This window comes from Leptodactylus fuscus, chromosome 7, assembly GCF_031893055.1.
Source record: "Leptodactylus fuscus isolate aLepFus1 chromosome 7, aLepFus1.hap2, whole genome shotgun sequence".
NCBI lineage: Eukaryota > Metazoa > Chordata > Amphibia > Anura > Leptodactylidae > Leptodactylus > Leptodactylus fuscus.
This window is the reverse complement of record NC_134271.1, coordinates 114,168,897-114,187,528: the sequence shown is the minus strand read 5'-3', so window position 1 is coordinate 114,187,528 and position 18,632 is coordinate 114,168,897. Positions and strand designations below refer to the sequence as shown.

Here is an 18,632-nt window from a genome sequence, read left to right as displayed (position 1 = left end):
ATTGTCTATGTCACTTTTGTAGCTTTGGAGCGATATAGCTTTGAACTCTTAGGGTAAGTTCACACAGGTTTTTTTGGACCGGAACCTGAGATGGAGGCCGCCTCAGGTTCCCAGCCAAAAACCGGGTAGCCACGACTTAAAGTCGGTGCACAGCATCGGCATCCAGCTGCGCACTCTGCTCCGGATTAGGCCCAATGAATGGGCCTAGTCAGGAGGAGGGAGTGTCTTCAGGCTGAATCATAAGGCAACTCGACCTGAAGAATGAGCATCTCGCTTCTTTTTTCCGGGAGCCGGAAGAAACAGCTCCCGGAAAAAACACCTGAGCAGCTCCCATTGATTTCAAAACCGGATACAACCTCAAAACCCTGACCAAAAAACTCCATGTGAACTTACCCTTAGGTAACTAAAGGTAGATAGTGCACTGTGGGCGGACCTTCAGACCTGGAAGCACCACTCTTGCTACTCAAAAGGATGGGTGATGTCTTAACTTTGGGAGGATCAAGTGTGACTAAAAGGGGTGACTCAGGCAGGAGATGGTAGGGGTCTGAGTGGAAAGAGCAGGCCTGCCCCCAGTGCACCGGGAGGAGGGGGCGGAGTGAAGGGGGGCGGGGCAGAGCAAAGGGGGTGTGGCGGAGCGGCCTTAGCAGGCACGGAGAGGACCTGCTCTCTGCCTGAGGGCAGGCCACTGGAGCAGCGCTGCTCCAGCGGCCTCCCCAATCCACCGCTCAGTGACACTAAGCCAGTCCAGGACAGCTTGTCCTGGACTGGCTTAGGAGGAAAAATGCCGCCCTCCCTGGGGCCCTGGCATAGCGCCGCCTGAAGCAGTCGCTTCAGGTCGCCTCATGGGAGGTGCGGTGCTGAGTGCACCAACTGTTTAGATTGCATAAGAATTCAAAGTTGTTTTCTCTAGATCTTCAAAAGTAACGTACATAACAAAGGTGCATTGTGTAGCACTGTAATGTACTCTGTAACCGGGTGGTGAAAGTTGAAAATGCTTGGAGAGATGGTAGACTCCATTTATTGCAACTGTAATAGGCCATTAATAATTGTGTGAATAGAGCTTTAGTCATGTTTCAAAAAGGGTGCAGAAAGATCTGATGCACAATGCACACATAAGTTTAATCTGCAGTTTGCGGCTGCACGGTTTGTATAGGTAAAATAATTTTTTTCAACTTATTTCACCTGTTAAAGAAAAAACATTTGGCTGAAAGCTACATAGTAAAACTACAGCAACTAGTGGTAAAATGCGCTCTTACCCTTTGGGTTGGTTCACACTAGCATTTGTATTCCGTCTGAAAGGAGTCTGCACGGAGACCTCCCGGACAGAATACAATCGCAATTGCAAGCGATCTGCTATCAAAGAACACGGACCCCATAGACTATAATGGGCTCCGTGTGCTTGCCGCGCACTGCCCGCACAAATCATTCGTGCGGGCAGTGCGCGGCATGCACACGGAGCCCATTATAGTCTATGGGGTCCGTGTTCTTTGATAGCAGATCGCTTGCAATAGCGATTGTATTCCGTCCAGGGGGTCAACATGGGGACTCCTTCCAGACGGAATACAAACGCTAGTGTGAACCAACACTGCGAATGATATGCTTTTTATCCACCAGCTGAACAGGGAACGGAAAAGGCCCTTTTAATCTAAGGCCCCACATATCGAGCCGCAGAGAAAAAACACTGTGGGAAACACATCACATTTTACTCGCTAGAATTTTTCACAGAAAGTCTGCAGTTCTCCACTGTGGACTTTCTACTTTTATTACCCCTATATAGAAAATGCCAGTGTTTCCATAGGTATTATTGACATGCTGCGATTTGCAAAAACACTCACATTTTTGAAATTGCAGTATTTCTGCTGCAATTTTTTTCTGCAAGATGTGTGGATAGGATTAGTCAGAATCCCATCCACTTTGCAGATGATGTAAAGCTCAGCGTTTTTCTCATCGTGGGGCCCTGTCCTTACACGGGTCAATGATCATTCAAAAGATTGCATCCTCGTTCCTAATCATTGCTCCATGTAAACAGTGCCGCACATGCATAATTCTCATTTATCTGGGCATAATAATGCTTGCTGGCTGGTAGTGCATCCCCCTTGTAAAGAATGAACGTGCTGCTGACATCATGGAGCTCTATAAAGGATGAAGGATCACAGCACCTATACCTTTGCAATGGCTGACAAACCAGCGCTGTTTCATATCGTTCATCTTTGCTTGTCCTGCTTGATGCTTGACCATGTAAATAGACTTTTATACTGCTCTGGTTAAAGTGAATGCAACTGTGCTACATTTCCTTGCTCAGTGGGTAGATGAGACAGTCTGCAGCCCCTTCATTTTGAGGATATTTGTAGGAATGCAGCAGTCAAAAACCTCCAAGCACCATCTCAAAGGAAGGGATATCATACCATAGTAGTAATATACAATCACATCTGAAAGAGGGAAAACTCAATCAGGTCAGAGAGACCTAGAAAAGATCTGATACTTCTGCACAAGTCACTTACATGTTAGAAAGGCACAATTTGGAACCATATTATATTCATCCTTTGTATCCCATCCATTTATTAGAATCCAATAATTTAGTGACAATGCCATAAAACTTGCCCCTTTGACCCAGTGTAGGTGTTATGTGCATTTGATGAAGAAATGGAAAAACACAATAGGAAAAATGCAGCAAATGCATGAATTCCCTGGGAATTAATCTTGTAAAGAAAATTGTTGCTTTTTGCATAATCATGATCCTTTCAAAATGTAAAGAATCACACCAGAGGGGACGATGGAAAATGGGAAAGTCTCCAAATAAAAATCTGATGAAAGCAGATAATGAATGTTCTGGACTTGGAAATAGGTAAATGTCCTGTCTCGTAATTCAAAAGAGAGTCCTGAAGAACACAGTCCTTTATACTCTAGTGTGCCTACAGGTTCGTGAAGCCCCAGCTGAGGCAGATGTTGTCGTTGTGCCCGCTGCCACATTCGATGTAGACGGAGAGTCGTCATCTGTTGTGTCTCCTTGGTCTTCTCGCTGGAGGCCGAGGGTGATGTGACTCTGTAGAGCTGCTGGTGTCAACCACTCTTTAGGTAGGCAACTCTGGAGGAATGGTATGCACGAGCTGAAGTAAGCTAAACGGTTAACCCAGCGTGGGATTTCCTTTCCGCACAGCATCTAGAACAACAATATAAACCAATAAGAAGGAATTTAAGGTGCCACATGAGCAATGTCAACCCTGCGTAAAACCAGCAAATACCCAATATGTGCTGTGCTGGGCGCAAAGTGGCGCTAAAAGCCATTCACTTTTATCCAGGGCATTTAACCCTTCATTTTTTTGCTCACCCATTAAAATTTTTCTGACAACAAAGCCATAGCCTACACTCACACAACGAAGGTAAAAAACAGCCATGAAAAACGTCCATTTTTCAAAGCCATTTTGCACCCAAGTGGCATCCATTATCACAGATCCCTCATACATTGCAGTATATGGAAAGATCTGTGAAAATGGATAAAAATAGAGCATGACCCCTATGCTGACAGTCTATTACAACGGGCTTGCCCCATTCACATAAATGAATATTAATGCAGCCATGTGTTGTTAATTTCACGGTAGATTACAACATTAGTGTGAATATAGGATTGCAAGAGGTAAAAGTTTCATAACTTACAATTAACTTTACCATTTATTCTTCCGTATCATATATTATTAAAAAAAAACGCGATTCAACCATGTTTTAGGTTTTGTTTTTATGATGGGTAAAAATGACATTTTAACCTTTACTGTGGGTTAATAGAACTACAGGACTAATAAAGTCATATCATTTTCGGTATGTTCTAGTATATACCGTATGTATAAAAAAAATTAAAAACTTAAATAATTCTTGTCTCCAAACTCTGACACAGATTTTTCTGTTGAAGGAGCTAAGCTTTCTTAGTTTTTTTAAATAGATTTTTATGTAAGGTGAAAATGAAATAATATTTGTGTAATTAAAATTAGATTTATTGGCTATGTTCACAAGGCGGAAAATGTAGAGAAATTTCCCTTCAATTACTGCTGCCGTATTTGGTATAGCAAGGCATCCTTTGCAGATTTCTACGACTGGTTAGGCCCAGATGAATGGGACTTATAAGCAGGAAGGCTCGAGCCGTAGAATCCACAGTAAGGCTGAGGCCCCAACGTTGCAGAAACGCAGCTTTTTTTTTGTTGCAGATTTTGTTGCTTTTTTTGAGTCGGGAGTGACTACAAAAGAACTTGAAAATATACAGGAAGCTCTTATACTTCATCCTTTTGCTCAATCTACACCTGGGTTTGGCTAAAAAAAACGCAAAAAAAGCTGTGTTTCCGCAATGTGGGGTTTTAGCCTTAGGGTCCATTCATATAGACGAAAATGGTGTGGAATTTCAGCACTGAAAAAAAGGCTACAATTGACTTTAATGGGTTGCTTTTTCAGCGCTGAAATTCTACGCCAAATTCCTCACCATTTTCTTCCGTGTGAATGGACCCTAAGATCGAGCGAAGCACTGATTTTCCAGCATCCTCCTGCGATCACTGCCTCTCATTGAAAACAATAGATTCAGGGCAGAATCTGCCACGGATTCTGGAGCATAATCCATCACCAAATCTGTATCAGTTTCCTACCCTAATAGAATATTTTTTAGACCTCATCTCCCATCCACCCCAGGACTTCAATGTGTGATCACTTTTATAATGCATTCCAATAGTTCTGTAATTCTGCAATTCTTCTTTAGAATAGGACATCAATGTCAGATTGGCAATGGTCTGATAACTGGTTCCCCTACTGATCAGCTATTTCAATTGCACCCAAGTGCTGCTTCTGCTTCACAGGTTGTGATGTCACATTCATTATCGCATTCCTGGTTTGCAACTCAGTCCTTTTCATGTGTAAGGGGCTGAGCTGCGATACGAAATGCAGCTGCTATACAATGTACAGCATTGTGCCAGGTAAGCAGTGAAGAGGCCACAGCATTTGCCTGAACATTGCAGCCTCTTTATAACCACTGATCTGTGGGTGTGCAGCTCCACTGATCTGATATTGATGACCTAGGATGGAGACCAATATTCAGTTTTTGTTGCATTTTTGGTGCAGATTTTTCTGCCTTTTGTTTGTGCAGGAATGGATTCAGCAGGAAGGAGAAGTACAAGTGCTTCTTTTATATTCACCATTCTTTGAAGCGTACCTTAAAGCTCTTGGGATCTGATGCAAAATCTGTAAAGGGTCCCCTATTTATCTTGTGTCATTTCGAATACTATAGCAAAAGGGAGAAGAGGATCCGCGCTCAAAGGTCGTACAGGGAAACCGGGAAGCGGTTGTATGCATCCTGCCCGACATGTATTTGTGATTTTTGCACTTTAGAAAGGGTGTCTTTTAATCCGAAACATGTTGTGCTGTACTGTTTATACTCCATTAAAGTTGTTCTTATCCATACGACCGCTTCCCATTTTCCCTGTATGAGCGCGGATCCTCTTCTCCGTTTTGCTATCCTATTTGCCTCCCGGGTATCCGTTGTTCACTGATGGAACCGCTGCCACTCTCACCAGAGTCATCTATTACACAACTGTGTCTCTGGGTGTTGTGATCCTGTCACAACCCCATCAGGTGAGAGGCCAACTGGTCGTTTTTATTATCACAAGTTTTGTTACATTTCTACAGTGTAATATTACACTTAGTGCGCTCGGTTTCTCTTCTTTTCCTTTTTCATTTCAAATACTGGTATTTCGTATGTGGCAGAGGGAGCTCTGCATCACTTCTGGTTCCAGGGTCCAAGAGTGACTGCTTCCTTTGCATCCCTAAAGCTACACCCCAGTCCAGTGACGTAACTAGGAATGGCGTGGTCCCGTGGTGAACTTTTGATGTCACATGAGTAGGCTTGAAGCCTTCCAGAGCCAGGAGAGGTAAGTAACAGTGTTTTTTATGTTCCCTCACCTCTCCTGGGCCTCCGATCATTATACTTGGGGGTCTTTTCAGACCCACTAGTATAATGATAGTGTTTGAGGGGATTGCGGCCTGCGGTGTAACTTAGGGAGCGTTCACACTACCGTCGGTGTCCGACAGGTAGTGTCTGCTCCTAGTGTCCGCTCAAAATCTGTCACGGACATTAGGAGCGGACACTAGCTGTGTCCGTGACACCTGTCATTCATTTCAATGGGCATCGGGTGCGTTGTTTTGCACTCCGTGCCCGTCCTTCCCTGTCCGCAAGTGAAGATGTCCGACTTCTCAAGCGGACAGAAGAACCCTGCATGCATGCGTTAGTGGCTGCCACCAGGCCCCCTGTTGTCCTGGGCCCTGTGGCAGCTGTTACTGCTGCTACCCCGATAGTTACACCCCAGTCTGAGTCCATTCCTTTTTATAATCCACACCTGGCTTTGGCTTATAAAACACAGCAAGGCCTTATTAATAATCTAAAAGCAAAACTGTATTAGTTGCCTATAACGACCAATTAGAGTATTTTAATAAATGTGTCCTTCATCCTGAATAGTGTATATAACTAGCTCAGAGCATAAGCTGGTAGTTCGGACTTCAGAAATTAGTTGACATGTGTCCCTTTCCATACACACCTTCATTTCACGTCTCACATATGTGAATATACTGTATTTACCACTGTCTGACGTGTTCTTGCCTTTCCCTCACTGTTTCTCTGCAATATCAGTAATCCAATAAGGCGCACTCCCTCAGATTAATATGGAATGAAGGATGAGACTGGGAATGTTGTTGTCATGTTGAGGAAACTGAATGCAGATGAACGCAGTATGGCAGCGGGAGGTCACCATGTTACTAACCTCAGCCAGAGCTGCAGAGAAATGATTGCAATTTTTGTGCATTAAGTGATAGGCGTTGCCCTTGTATTCCTTCCCCAGCTCCTCCATGATGTTATCAATGTCTTCTTCTGTGAAATCCGTTGTGCCAAGTGCAATGGCTTCCCTGTGAGAGGCACAGATAATAGACGTGCATTATTAATTGCTGTTCCTATGCATTGAGTATATCTACCGAATAAACAGATATCTAAATTGCTAGTTAGACATTAAGGAACAGTGGGGGCATTCATCAAATGTGCTACGCCACATAAGTTCTATAAGCTATATACTGCCTTTTGCAACTAAAATAGCAGGAAATTGTGTTTTTTTGCTGGTCTTGACACTTTTCCTAAAGTGTGTGGGGCCGTGAGAGGGGCTTCCCCATGTGCCATATTCATTATCATGTAAGCCACAAAAGTGGCATAAAATGATGCTTAAAGGGATTCTATCATTCAAACACTTTTTTTTTCTCCCTAACACGTCAGAATAGCCTTAAGAAAGGCTATTCTTCTCCTATCTTTAGATGTCTTCTCTGCGCCGCCGTTCGCTTGAAATCCTGGTTTTCGTTGGTATGCAAATGAGTTCGCTTGCAGCACTGGGGGCGGGTCCCAGCGCTCAAACAGCACTGGGGGCGTCCCCAATGCTGCGAAAGAACTCTCTCCAGCACCACCTCCATCTTCTTCAGCAACGTCCTCTTCGCATGTCTTCTTCCGGTGCAGGCTTCAGACTTCTAGGCCTCGGGCCTAGGCCACGAGAAAATGGCCGCTTACAATACTGTGTAAGTGGTCATTTTCTCTGCTGCTACAGGGGGCATAAAGACCAACAAAAAGTACATAGGCTTCATGAATTCCTGCTATTTTCTGTTGAATCATGTCAAGGGTTCTATCGACGGGATGAATTTTAGAAAGCAAAATGGTGGAATAAGGTAGAGCAAGCACACATTTAATTTCTGCTTTAATATGTTGCCATTCTGTTCTCTTAAAGGGCCAGCATGTACCAGCAGCTCCTGCTGACTCTCCTCTGGACCTCTAGGCAGCAGTATTCTGCTAAGGTGTTCTTCTGGGTATACTCAATGGTTTAGAATCTGACCTCACTATTGTGTCTTATTACTGGGAAGTCCACCTATCACGAGAACAGCGATCCTAAGCCCCTTGTTTGAATTAAGGTATGGCCATTCATGCACACTGCTACTCCATTCACATCTATGAGACTTCAGAAGAGAAGCTGAGAACAGAGATCAGCTAATTCTGGCAGACCCCCTTGTTGTTCAAAAACACGGCTCAGTACTTTATTCCTGTAATTGATGGGAGTCCCAGTAAAACCCCAGTGATCCGACACCTATCTCCCATACTATGGAAAGTGGAAAAGTTTTGTTTGTGGGATAACACTTTTATATTAGAAGACTTATCTCTGTGATATGGTCTATGCCCAAACTAGTAGTATCACATTGTTATCAATGCCTACCTGTTGAAGATTAATGTAAAGTATAAAATCTTACTTGAATTTGAAAGTCTCTCCAAGTTCCACCGCACTACCAGGTGTGATCTCAAAAATTCCACTAAATGGGTAGGGATGTCCTCCATAGGCAAACTCTGTAATTGAAAGAGTACAGACAGAAAGGTTGATGTTTAATGGTCATTAACTTTTCAGATAACTTAGTCTCATTTAATACAGCATGTGATTCTGGACCAAAATGTAATGCACTTTATTTAAAAATATTGCTATTTTTTCCTGACAAAAAACTGTAATGTCCCTGCTACTCAATGCTTCCTTCTTACTTAATTTGCTGCTCACCCCATGTTACTAGGGAAAGTCCATCTTTAGAAATCAGCAGGCTCAATAGGAACACAAAGAGTGAAGAGGCAGGGACAAGTCTCTCCCTTTGCATGTTTACACACAGCTTTCTCTGCCTGTACACTGCACAGAGAGGATTCTGGAGCTTCTCACAGGACAACATACCATCAGACTGGAGTCTCGGCTAAGGTAGGTATATAAGAGTATATATGGGTAAGTATCAAAAACATAGGAAGATGTCATACTCCGGGGGTAGAAGAAGAAGAAGGCTAGCGCCGAAACGCGCGTAGGGGATCCTAGAGCCTTGTCCCCGTTAGATATGTTCCTCCTGCAACTCTGCTATCATGGGTCTGTTTAGACTGTGGTATTAGTGTGTTGAAACGTTTTATCTTTGTACCACTATAGTTATCTTTCTGTATGCTGGCATTCTCTGTGTGTCTACGTTTATGTACCTACATGACACACCACTTAGTATTTTCCAAACTTATGCCTGCTCACACCATATCTATATGACACACAGTGGACATTGGTCCATTTATTGTAACACACTGGGTAATAATCTTTAACATCATTATCAATAATTAGGCTGCACTTTGTGTGGTCTTCTACTATACCATCTCCCACACTGTGTAGTATATACACCCTTTCTCTTAAGATTTAAACACCTGGTGACAACTTTTACTATATATTCATTTGGTCTGACTTTGTCACTGTGTTGTCGGTGTATATGAAATTCTTTTATATCATTCTGTATGGTCTTATGCTACACTATCTCCCATATTCATACTGCCTAGCACATATATACTTTTACTTAGGATTCAAATACATGGCGACAAATTATAGTATATGTCAATTTGGTCTGACTCTGTCACTGTGTTGTATATGACTTGTCGCTGTATATGACATCTTCCTATGTTTTAGATACTTACCCATGTATACTCTTATATACCTACCTTAGCCGAGACTCCAGTCTGATGGTATGTTGTCCTCCCTTGTGTACTCTTTTAAATATTGATGTATAAATAAAGCTTTTGTACTTTGATTATACTTGGCTGCCTTAGTCACTTCTTTTTTGTTCTTCAGTAGGATAAATGGCAGATCAGCCCATTTGGTGAGTGCCAGGGTCGTCAGGTTGTCCATTCAAAGACATAGGGTGCATTCAAATGACCAAGTTTCAGCCATGAAACTCGGTCCGTGTTTTGGCCGGATTTACCGGATTACACCTTATACTAGGGGAGGGACTTCTACCAGTATAGTTATGCTGCTAAGAGTCCCTTCCTCTCACTGACACACTGTTCTGTGCTGTAATCAGTATGAGACAGTATAGGGACCCCTGCCAGCCTAGATAACTATTATGCTAGGAGTTCCTTTCCCGGTACAAGGTGCAGGCTGGTAAATCCAGTGAACACAAGGAACCAGTTTCACAGCTTAAACTCGGTTGTGTGAATCCACCCTAAGGCTCATTATGCTCAATTTCAAACACGGAAATGTGTGTTTCTTTTATATCTTTTTGGAATGAACCCAAAAGATGGTAGATTACAATTACTGGACTTATTTATAAATGGGAAGCCTTCTAGACGTATAAGAATTATAATGATACCAAGGAGTTGGAAGAATTCTAGAAGGTAAAAGCTTGCTAACTGCCTTTTAGATGTATTTTGGTTCCATGCCACCAATGCCACCAATGCCAAGCTACATCCATTTCTAAATAACAAGCAAGGTGTAAATATATAACAGGAAATTCAGTCTAATGCTCTTTGATATGCAGTGTGCTAAGATATACTAGAAATACTGGTCAGTACTCTAAAATGTGGACGGTTTTATGCTGTCTGGATATCAAAGTGAAATTCATGAGTTTGTTGCTGAGGGTAGGTATATGGAGGAATGATGGCCACAAGATGACAGATGATGCTCACAAGGGACTGTTATCTCAGGAAGCCACTCACTAGAGATTTGCCACAGCGTAGCAATTTCTTCCTGTCATATTACAGGATGGCCAAGAACTGGACTAAAAATGTGACAATAATTTGTAGTTCATTATATCTGCAGCTGGTGTAATAACAAAATCTCCATTATCCATTACTTTTAATTTTTTCGAAAGTGCTCAACTTTACTGTGATGCCCATTGAAGTGTCTCTCCGGGTTCGGCTATCCTAAGGTTAGGTCACCATCAATATTAAAATCCTATTTCAGGGGATGGGAGGCCTGTGGACAACCTAGCCCAGGGGTCAGCAACCTTCAGCTGTTGTGAAACTATAACTCTCTCCATGCAAGCTTGCCCTGCTGCTCTTTGAACTCCCATAGAAGTGATGCATGCTGGGAGTTGTAGTTTCACAACTGCTGGAGTGCTGAAGGTGCTCAGTATGCATGTATAGTTGGCCTCCCATTGGATCCCTAAAGCTCTGGTAAATTTTTAGCTAAGGCAAGGGTCAACCAGCGACTTTGGTTGCCACTCCATTGTGTGACCAAAGATTGCCATGTCGTTTTACAACTCCTTCACTCAGGACCATCATCGGATTCGGTAGCCATGTGACCCTCGCCTCATGCAGCTAATTTTAGATTTCCACCTTAAAAAGAGTCGGTCACCAGACCCTAGCATTCATCGGCCCATGTAAATGGCCTTAAGAAATCCTTTGGAATGTGAAAAGATCCATAACTGTCCCATCAATACCAATAAAGATGCTAATTATAGGAAATTCCTCCAGAATCTGTATTCAGAAGGCATAAAGGTGCCAAAAAATAGAACTTTGATTCATCAACCAGCTGGCATTAAGAAGCAATTATGTTTCCTTATAGTATCAAGCTTATCTATGAAGTGCCTTCTGAAGTGGTACATATTGAAGCATCTGACCTTAGAACAGCTGGATAAACTGCTTTACAAGTGGTCTTCGAGAAGGCACTCCCAAGGAAGTGTGACTGGGCTCTTGATTGTCAGCTTTGATTTCAAGGATTTTTAGATTTTTTTCTGATGACTGCTAAATATCAAAAAAAGTGATATAAAGAAGCTGGCAGTAGAGAGTGCCCAGCTGTAACATCATAAGCCCTTTCAAAATCACAGGACAGTGAGGAAACTCAGATCTTTTGTTTCCATTTACCTTATAGTTCAAGCTGATACCAAAGTGAATACGGTAAGTATTATAATTATAATTCGTAGGTGCCTTATTCGGTTTGTATAGTCTGGAGAATTCAGCAGTCCTTTTACTGTAAAAGTCATGAATCAGCTGATCATAGATACAGATTTTACCAGAATAAAGCTTTGTCCATAAACCATTCAGATCTCAGGAATACAGACATACAACACACCAGAAGGATGTTTCTTGAACCCCATTGGCCTTCTGTCAGTATTCTCAGTTCAGCTGCTATACCTTTAAGGTTATTGTGTCAACCTGGAGTCTTCTACAGTGTCGGAGGTTCCCTGGGCTTGTCCAATTAGCAGCTGATGGGGAATATATAAGACCCCCTCCCTCTTGACCCAGGTGACTGCTAATTTAGTTCTCTACTTTGGCTGTCAATCTAATCACATGTATTGGATTGCTTTTCTGACCCTTAGCTTGTTTTCTGGTTATTAGTCAGCCTGCTGATTCTGCCATTGACATACATCTTTGGATTTGACCTTTGGCTTTCTATTGGATATTGGACTTGTGTCCTGATTCTGTCTCTGGCGACTTCTCCTGGTTTTGACACCACGTCTGGAACATTATTTTCCTGATCCCAATCTGCCCTGTAAGTTAATTGTGGATTCTGGTAGTGATAATTTGGATGCCCAAATTCAGCAAAGCCCACTTGGCCTTGCAGCGTGCGCTAGTGAAGGCATTTCAAGGTCGGGTCTGTCTCATGGTTTGTCATGCAGGAACAGGAAAGTCGTGTGTCCTGTGACACTGTCCATCCCTGATTGGAGGATTGAGGGACACGTCCCCTTTCCCACTGTTGCCATGAAAGTACAGACTCTAAATAGCATATCAGGCTTCAAAGCTACTGCATAGTTTGCTCAGGAATGGTGGGGGCAAAATAAAAGCTGCCTGCTTTGAAATCAGTGGAGAGGCATCTATTAACAGATTCTAAGAACTAGAGTTGATGGATAAGTTGAAACGCCCTCCATAACCTATAATAAAGCAGCCCACAGCACCTCCCCCCTTTTTTATACTGATCATTGACTTCGTTAAATCCATCCTCAGAGAAGAGACTCAGTTCATTGAGGGATTATATTACATGCTCTATGGAGAGGGGGAAAGTAGTGAATTTCTGGATGGATACAGAGACAAAGAGACACCAGCTGTTTGGATCCCTGTTCTCTAGACCAGCAGGGAAGGAATGGTCCCTTAAAGGGAGTCCTTTAATAGTAAACTGGTTATAAACCTATCATGTAGAATACTTAAAGAGGTGTTTCTACAACTTCCATTTATGGCTCTATTATTCAGCTTTGGAACCCCATTTTATATAAATTGTAATTTCATTTATAGACTGTAAGCCCTCGCGGGCAGGGCCCTCTACCCCACTGTGCCAGTCAATCATTGTTAGTATTATATCTACCTGTATATTTTGTGTACTGTATGTAAAGCCCCAAATGTAAAGCACCATGGAATTAATGGTGCTATATAAATAATAATAATTAATAGAGATGAGCGAACACTAAAATGTTCGAGGTTCGAAATTCGATTCGAACAGCCGCTCAATGTTCGTGTGTTCGAACGGGTTTCGAACCCCATTATAGTCTATGGGGAACAGATACTCGTTAAGGGGGAAACCCAAATCCGTGTCTGGAGGGTCACCAAGTCCACTATGACACCCCAGGAAATGATGCCAACACCTCTGGAATGACACTGGGACAGCAGGGGAAGCATGTCTGGGGGCATCTAACACACCAAAGACCCTCTATTACTCCAACATCACTGCCTAACAACTACACACTTTCCACATTCAAAAAAACCTCTATCAAAGTGGGAAAATAGCTGGAAACCTTCTTTACTCCCCAAATGGATGGACACAAACCCCAATTTAAGCTCAACAAACAGTAACAACCACCCCTTTAAATCACGTTCCCCATGACAACCACAAATGGAATAGGCAATGGGAATTCCAAAAGCCCTCACCCTTAACTGTCATTTTGAGTGTGTGTGTGTGTGTGTGTGTGTGTGTGTGTGTGTGTGTGTGTGTGTGTGTGTGTGATGTGGTAAGACCTTCCAAAATTCACTTTTCTAGCCCTTAACATGAGCCCTTCCAAACAAAGTTACAGGACCTTAAGCTGAGCTACCAGCAGAGATTGAGGCCCTTGGCATGAGTAGAGCCTTGCACCAGCAGTGTTTTTGGCACTTAGGGTGAGTTGAGCCTTGTACCAGCGTGTGTCCCTTAACATCAGGCGGGCCCTAAGTTCTGCGCTTTGCACAAAAGTTCCACATTAACTAGGCTGAATGGTACAAAGATTAGTAGGCCCGAGAACCAGGAACAGGTCTTGCAATGGCTGTCGGATAACGCTTAAAGCACATTGTCCACCAGCCAGGCAGCCTCTACCTCCTTTTACCCAACAGTCTTGTCCTCCTTCCACCCAAAATTCCCAATCTTCCCAGAACAATAACCCCAACTGTCCCTGCTCCCCAGAGCTGTTCTCCCTTCCTTTGACTGTACCGCAACCTGCCCCTCCATTTCGCGATTCCACGGACCTAACAGACGAGTATCTGTGTCCAGATGCTCAAACACTAGAGTCTCCTCCATTCCATCTCCGGTCGATTTGGTGGCGGATGACCAGCAACCCACCCTCATCGACGACGATGAGACGCAGTTGCTGTCAGGGCAGCCAGTTGACATGCGCATTGTGCAGGAGGAGGAGGCGAGACAGGAGTTGGAAGAGGAGGTGGTGGACGACGAGGACACCGACCCCACCTGGACAAGGCAGATGTCAAGCTGGGAAAGTAGTGTGGATGTTGAGGCAGGTGCAGCACCAAAAAGGGTAGCTAGAGGCAGAGACATGTCCAGAGGCAGAGGTCAGCTGCTTTGCCGAAGCCAGGCCAGACCCGGAATGTCCGAAGATGTTCCCTTTTGTACCCAGCCCAGAAAAACTCCCCCATCGAGGGCACGTTTCTTGAAGGTGTAGAGTTTTTTCAAGGAATGCGCTGAGGACAGATATAGTGTCGTCTACACAATTTGCCTCTCGAAATCGAGTAGGGGCCCTGAGAAGAGCAACCTGTCCACCACTTCAATGCACCGTCATTTGGAATCCAAGCAATGGAATCAGTGGCAGGCAGCAACGGCAGGACAAACGTCGCCCGCCGTTCATGCCACTGCCTCTGCTCACAGTGCTGGCGATGCACTCCAGAGGACGAGCCAGGACATCACTTCATCTGCCTCCGCCACTTTGTTGACTTCTCCCTCATCCTCCCCTGTTTCTGTCTTATCTCCTTCTCCTGCACCATCAAAGGCACCATCAGGCGCTTCTTTACAACAACCCACCATCTCTCAGACATTGGAGCGCCGGCAGAAATACACCGCTAACCACCCACCCACGCAAGCCTAGAACGCCAACATCGCTAAACTGCTGGCCCAGGAGAGGTTGGCGTTCCGGCTTGTTGAAACTCCCGCCTTCCCGGACCTGATGGCAACTGTGGCACCTCACTATGCCGTCCCTAGCCGTCTCAACTTCTCCCGGTGTGGCGTCCCCGCCTTGCACCAGCACGTGTCACTTAACATCAGGTGGGCCCTTAGTTCCGCGCTTTGCTGCAAGGTCCACTTGACCACCGACACTTGGACAAGCGCCTGTGGTCAGGGATGCTGCAGTGCTTATCTTTAATGACAGGCAGGGTGAATGTGGTGGAGTCTGTTCCCCGGGTGCAAACTGGGGTGGCCTATCTCCTCTCCCAGGCCAAAATTCATGGCAGGAGTAGACTGAAACCCTACGACGCTGCAACCTCCACCACAGCTACTAGCGGCAAACGCTAAAACACTGGTGTGGGGAGACGTCAGCAGGCGGTGCTGAAGCTCATCAGCTTGGGGGACAGACAGCACAGTGCCTCCGAGGTCAGGGATGCCATCCTGGCTGAGATGGCATTTTTTTTTCCCTGCTACACCTGGGGCCTGGCATTTTTACGCCTGTGATAATGGCTGGAACCTGGTAGCGGCTCTGGAGCTTGCCAGCCTCCAACACGTTCCATGTTTGGCCCACGTCTAACCTAGTGGTGCAAAGTTTTTTAAAAACATACCCAAATGTACCGAAGCTACTGTTGAAAATGCGGCGCTTGTGCGCCCACTTTTGCAAGTGCACAGGAGTCGCTGCTAGCCTAAAAACACTCTAGCAAGGCCTACATCTGTCCAAACACAGGCTGTTGTCCGTCATTCACACACGCTGAAACCCTACAATACCATATCTTGAGCAGGGTGTGTGAGCTGCACAGACCTTTGATGGAGTTCCATCTACAAAACCCAAGGGTTCCTCAAAGTCAGCAACCAAAGTTTCTGCACCATGAGTTTCCAGGGGTGGCAGAGTTATGGCTAGGGGAAGAGGCATGGATAGGGATGATGTCTAGGGGCAAAAGCAGTGTGGATGTGGAGGCAAGCAAAGCAGGAAAAACTGGGGGTACAAGCTAAGGCATGGACTGGGGTGATGTCTAGGGGCAAAAGCAGTGTGGATGTGGAGGCAAGCTAAGCAGGAAAAACTGGGGGTACAAGCTAAGGCATGGACTGGGGTGATGTCTAGGGGCAAAAGCAGTGTGGATGTGGAGGCAAGCTAAGCAGGAAAAACTGGGGGTACAAGCTAAGGCATGGACTGGGGTGATGTCTAGGGGCAAAAGCAGTGTGGATGTGGAGGCAAGCAAAGCAGGGAAAATGGTGGCTAGAGGCAAAGGGATGTCCATAGGCAGCAAGGGCAAAGATGCAAAACTCTCCCGTTTCAAGAATTTTCCTGACTTGTTTCCCCACAAAACATTCCTGGGAGGAGGGCTGAAACACCACCCTCCTCCTCCTCCGCTGTTAGATTGACCCCAGCTACGAGCTGAAAACGCTGCAACACTGGTGTGGGGAGACGTCAGCAGGCTGGGCTGAAGCTCATCAGCTTGGGAGACGGACAGCACACTGCCTCTGAGGTCAGGGATGCCATCCTGGATGAGATGGCAATTTGTTTATCCCCGCTGCCCCTGGGGCCAGGTTTTTTAGCTTGTTGGAGGGCTCTGGAGCTTGCCAGCCTCCAACACGTTCCATGCCTGGCCCACATGTTCAATGTAGTGGTGCAATGATTTTTAAAAACATACCCCAAATTAGCTGAGCTAAGGGTGAAAGTGCGGCACTTGGACACCCACTTTCCCAAGTCTACAGTACCTGGAGCTAGCCGCAATACACTCCAGCAAGGCCTACATCTGCCTGAAGCACCTACTGTTGTGCGAGGTCACCACACGCTCTAACCCTAGATACCGTATGTTCAGCAGGGTGTGTGAGCAGCAGAGACCTTTGATGGAGTACCAGCTACAAAACCCAAGGGTTCCTCAGAGTCAGCTCCCTCACTTTCTGCACCATGAGTTTCCATGGGTGGCAGACTTATGGCTAGAGGCACAGGCATGGATAGGGGTGATGTGTAGGGGCAAAAGCAGTGTGGATGTGGAGGCAAGCTAAGCAGCAAAAACTGGGGGTACAAGCAGCCGGTGACATCATCACTGACAAGCACAGCTGTCTGTCAGCTGACAGGCTGACTTTCACCAAAATGAACAGACAATGGATAGACTCATCATATACATGTCAGTTACATGACAAATTTAGTGCAATTTGCAAGTCCAAGATGGTTTGGAGATCTGCGGAGAGGAATCTCACCACCTCTTGCGGGTGCCATCATTTGGAAGGCAAGCCCTGGGCTCAGTGGGTGAGAGCAAGCGCAGGATAATCGTCGTTTGGCCTGGCGGCCACTGCCTCTTCCACTGTTGACAGGGCTGGCGCTGCAGTCCAGACCAGGAGCCAGGACACCTCCACATCTGCCTCTGACACTTTGGGGAGTTCACCCTTATCCTCACCTTTTCCTGCCATTTCTCCTTTTGCCCGCGCCATCATGCGCCTCTTCCCAGCAACTCCCCATCTCCCAAGCCTTTCATTTCATGCTAAAGTACAGCGCAACCCACCCACATGCCCAAGGCTTCAACGGCCTCATCTCAAGAAATCTGGCCCAGGAGATGTTGGAATCCCGGCTGGGGGACACTCTGCCCTTTTTGGGCAGAGTGTCTACTGCGCCACCGCACTGTGCCGTCCACACCAGCACTTTCCCCCAAACATGAGGCGGTCCCTAAATTCAGCGCTTAGCCCTAAAGTTCCATGTGACCAGTTACGAATGGACAAGTGCATGCGGACAGGGACGCTACCTTTCAATTTGGGCACAGTGGTTGAATGTAGTTGAGGCGTGGACCGGGTCGCAAAATGTGGTGGCCTGACTTGTCTCCCCACACAACATTCCTGGGAGGAGGGCTGAAACACCACCCTCCTCCGCTGTTAAATTGACCCCAGCTACGAGCTGGAAACGCTGCAACACTGGTGTGGGGAGACGTCAGCGGGCCGTGCTGAAGCTCATCAGCTTGGGGGCCAGACAGCACACTGCCTACAAAGTGAGTCATGCCATCCTCGATGAGACGGCAATGTGGTTTTTGCCACTGCACCTGGGCCCAGGCATGTTGTCATGTGTGATAATGGCCGTAACCTGGGATTGGCTCTGTAGCTTGGCAGCCTGCAACATATTCCATGCCTGGGCCACGTTTTTAACTCATTGCTGCTAATCTTTTGAAAAAGGTACCCCAATGTTCCTGAGCTACTGGTGAAAGTGTGGCGCTTGTGCGGATAGTTTTTAAAGTGTATAGTTGCCGCTGCTAGCCTCTATGCACTCCTACAACGCCTGTACCTGCTGGAACAACGGCTGTTGTGCGACGTCTCCACACTGCTGGCACTAAACATATCATGTGTTGAGCAGAGTGTGTGAGCAGCACAGACCTTTGATGTAGTTCCAACTCCAAAACCCTCGGGTTCGTCAAAGTCAACTCCCTCAGTTGCTCAACCATGAGTGGCCATGGGTGGCAGACTTAT

General features: G+C 45.5%; 1 protein-coding gene across 1 annotated transcript in view; it reads right to left on the bottom strand.

The window, feature by feature from the left end:
* Positions 1-2,534: 2,534 nt before the first annotated feature.
* The window catches only part of LOC142214129 (deubiquitinase DESI2-like), an 82,011-nt gene continuing 65,913 nt past the window's right edge, over positions 2,535-18,632 (bottom strand). The window contains exons 3-5 of the mRNA XM_075282915.1: positions 8,299-8,392; positions 6,786-6,927; positions 2,535-3,160 (exon numbers count right to left, since the gene is read on the bottom strand). Coding sequence (XP_075139016.1) covers positions 2,897-3,160; positions 6,786-6,927; positions 8,299-8,392 — 500 coding nt within the window. The 3' untranslated portion in view covers positions 2,535-2,896. The remainder of the gene's footprint in view (positions 3,161-6,785; positions 6,928-8,298; positions 8,393-18,632) is intronic.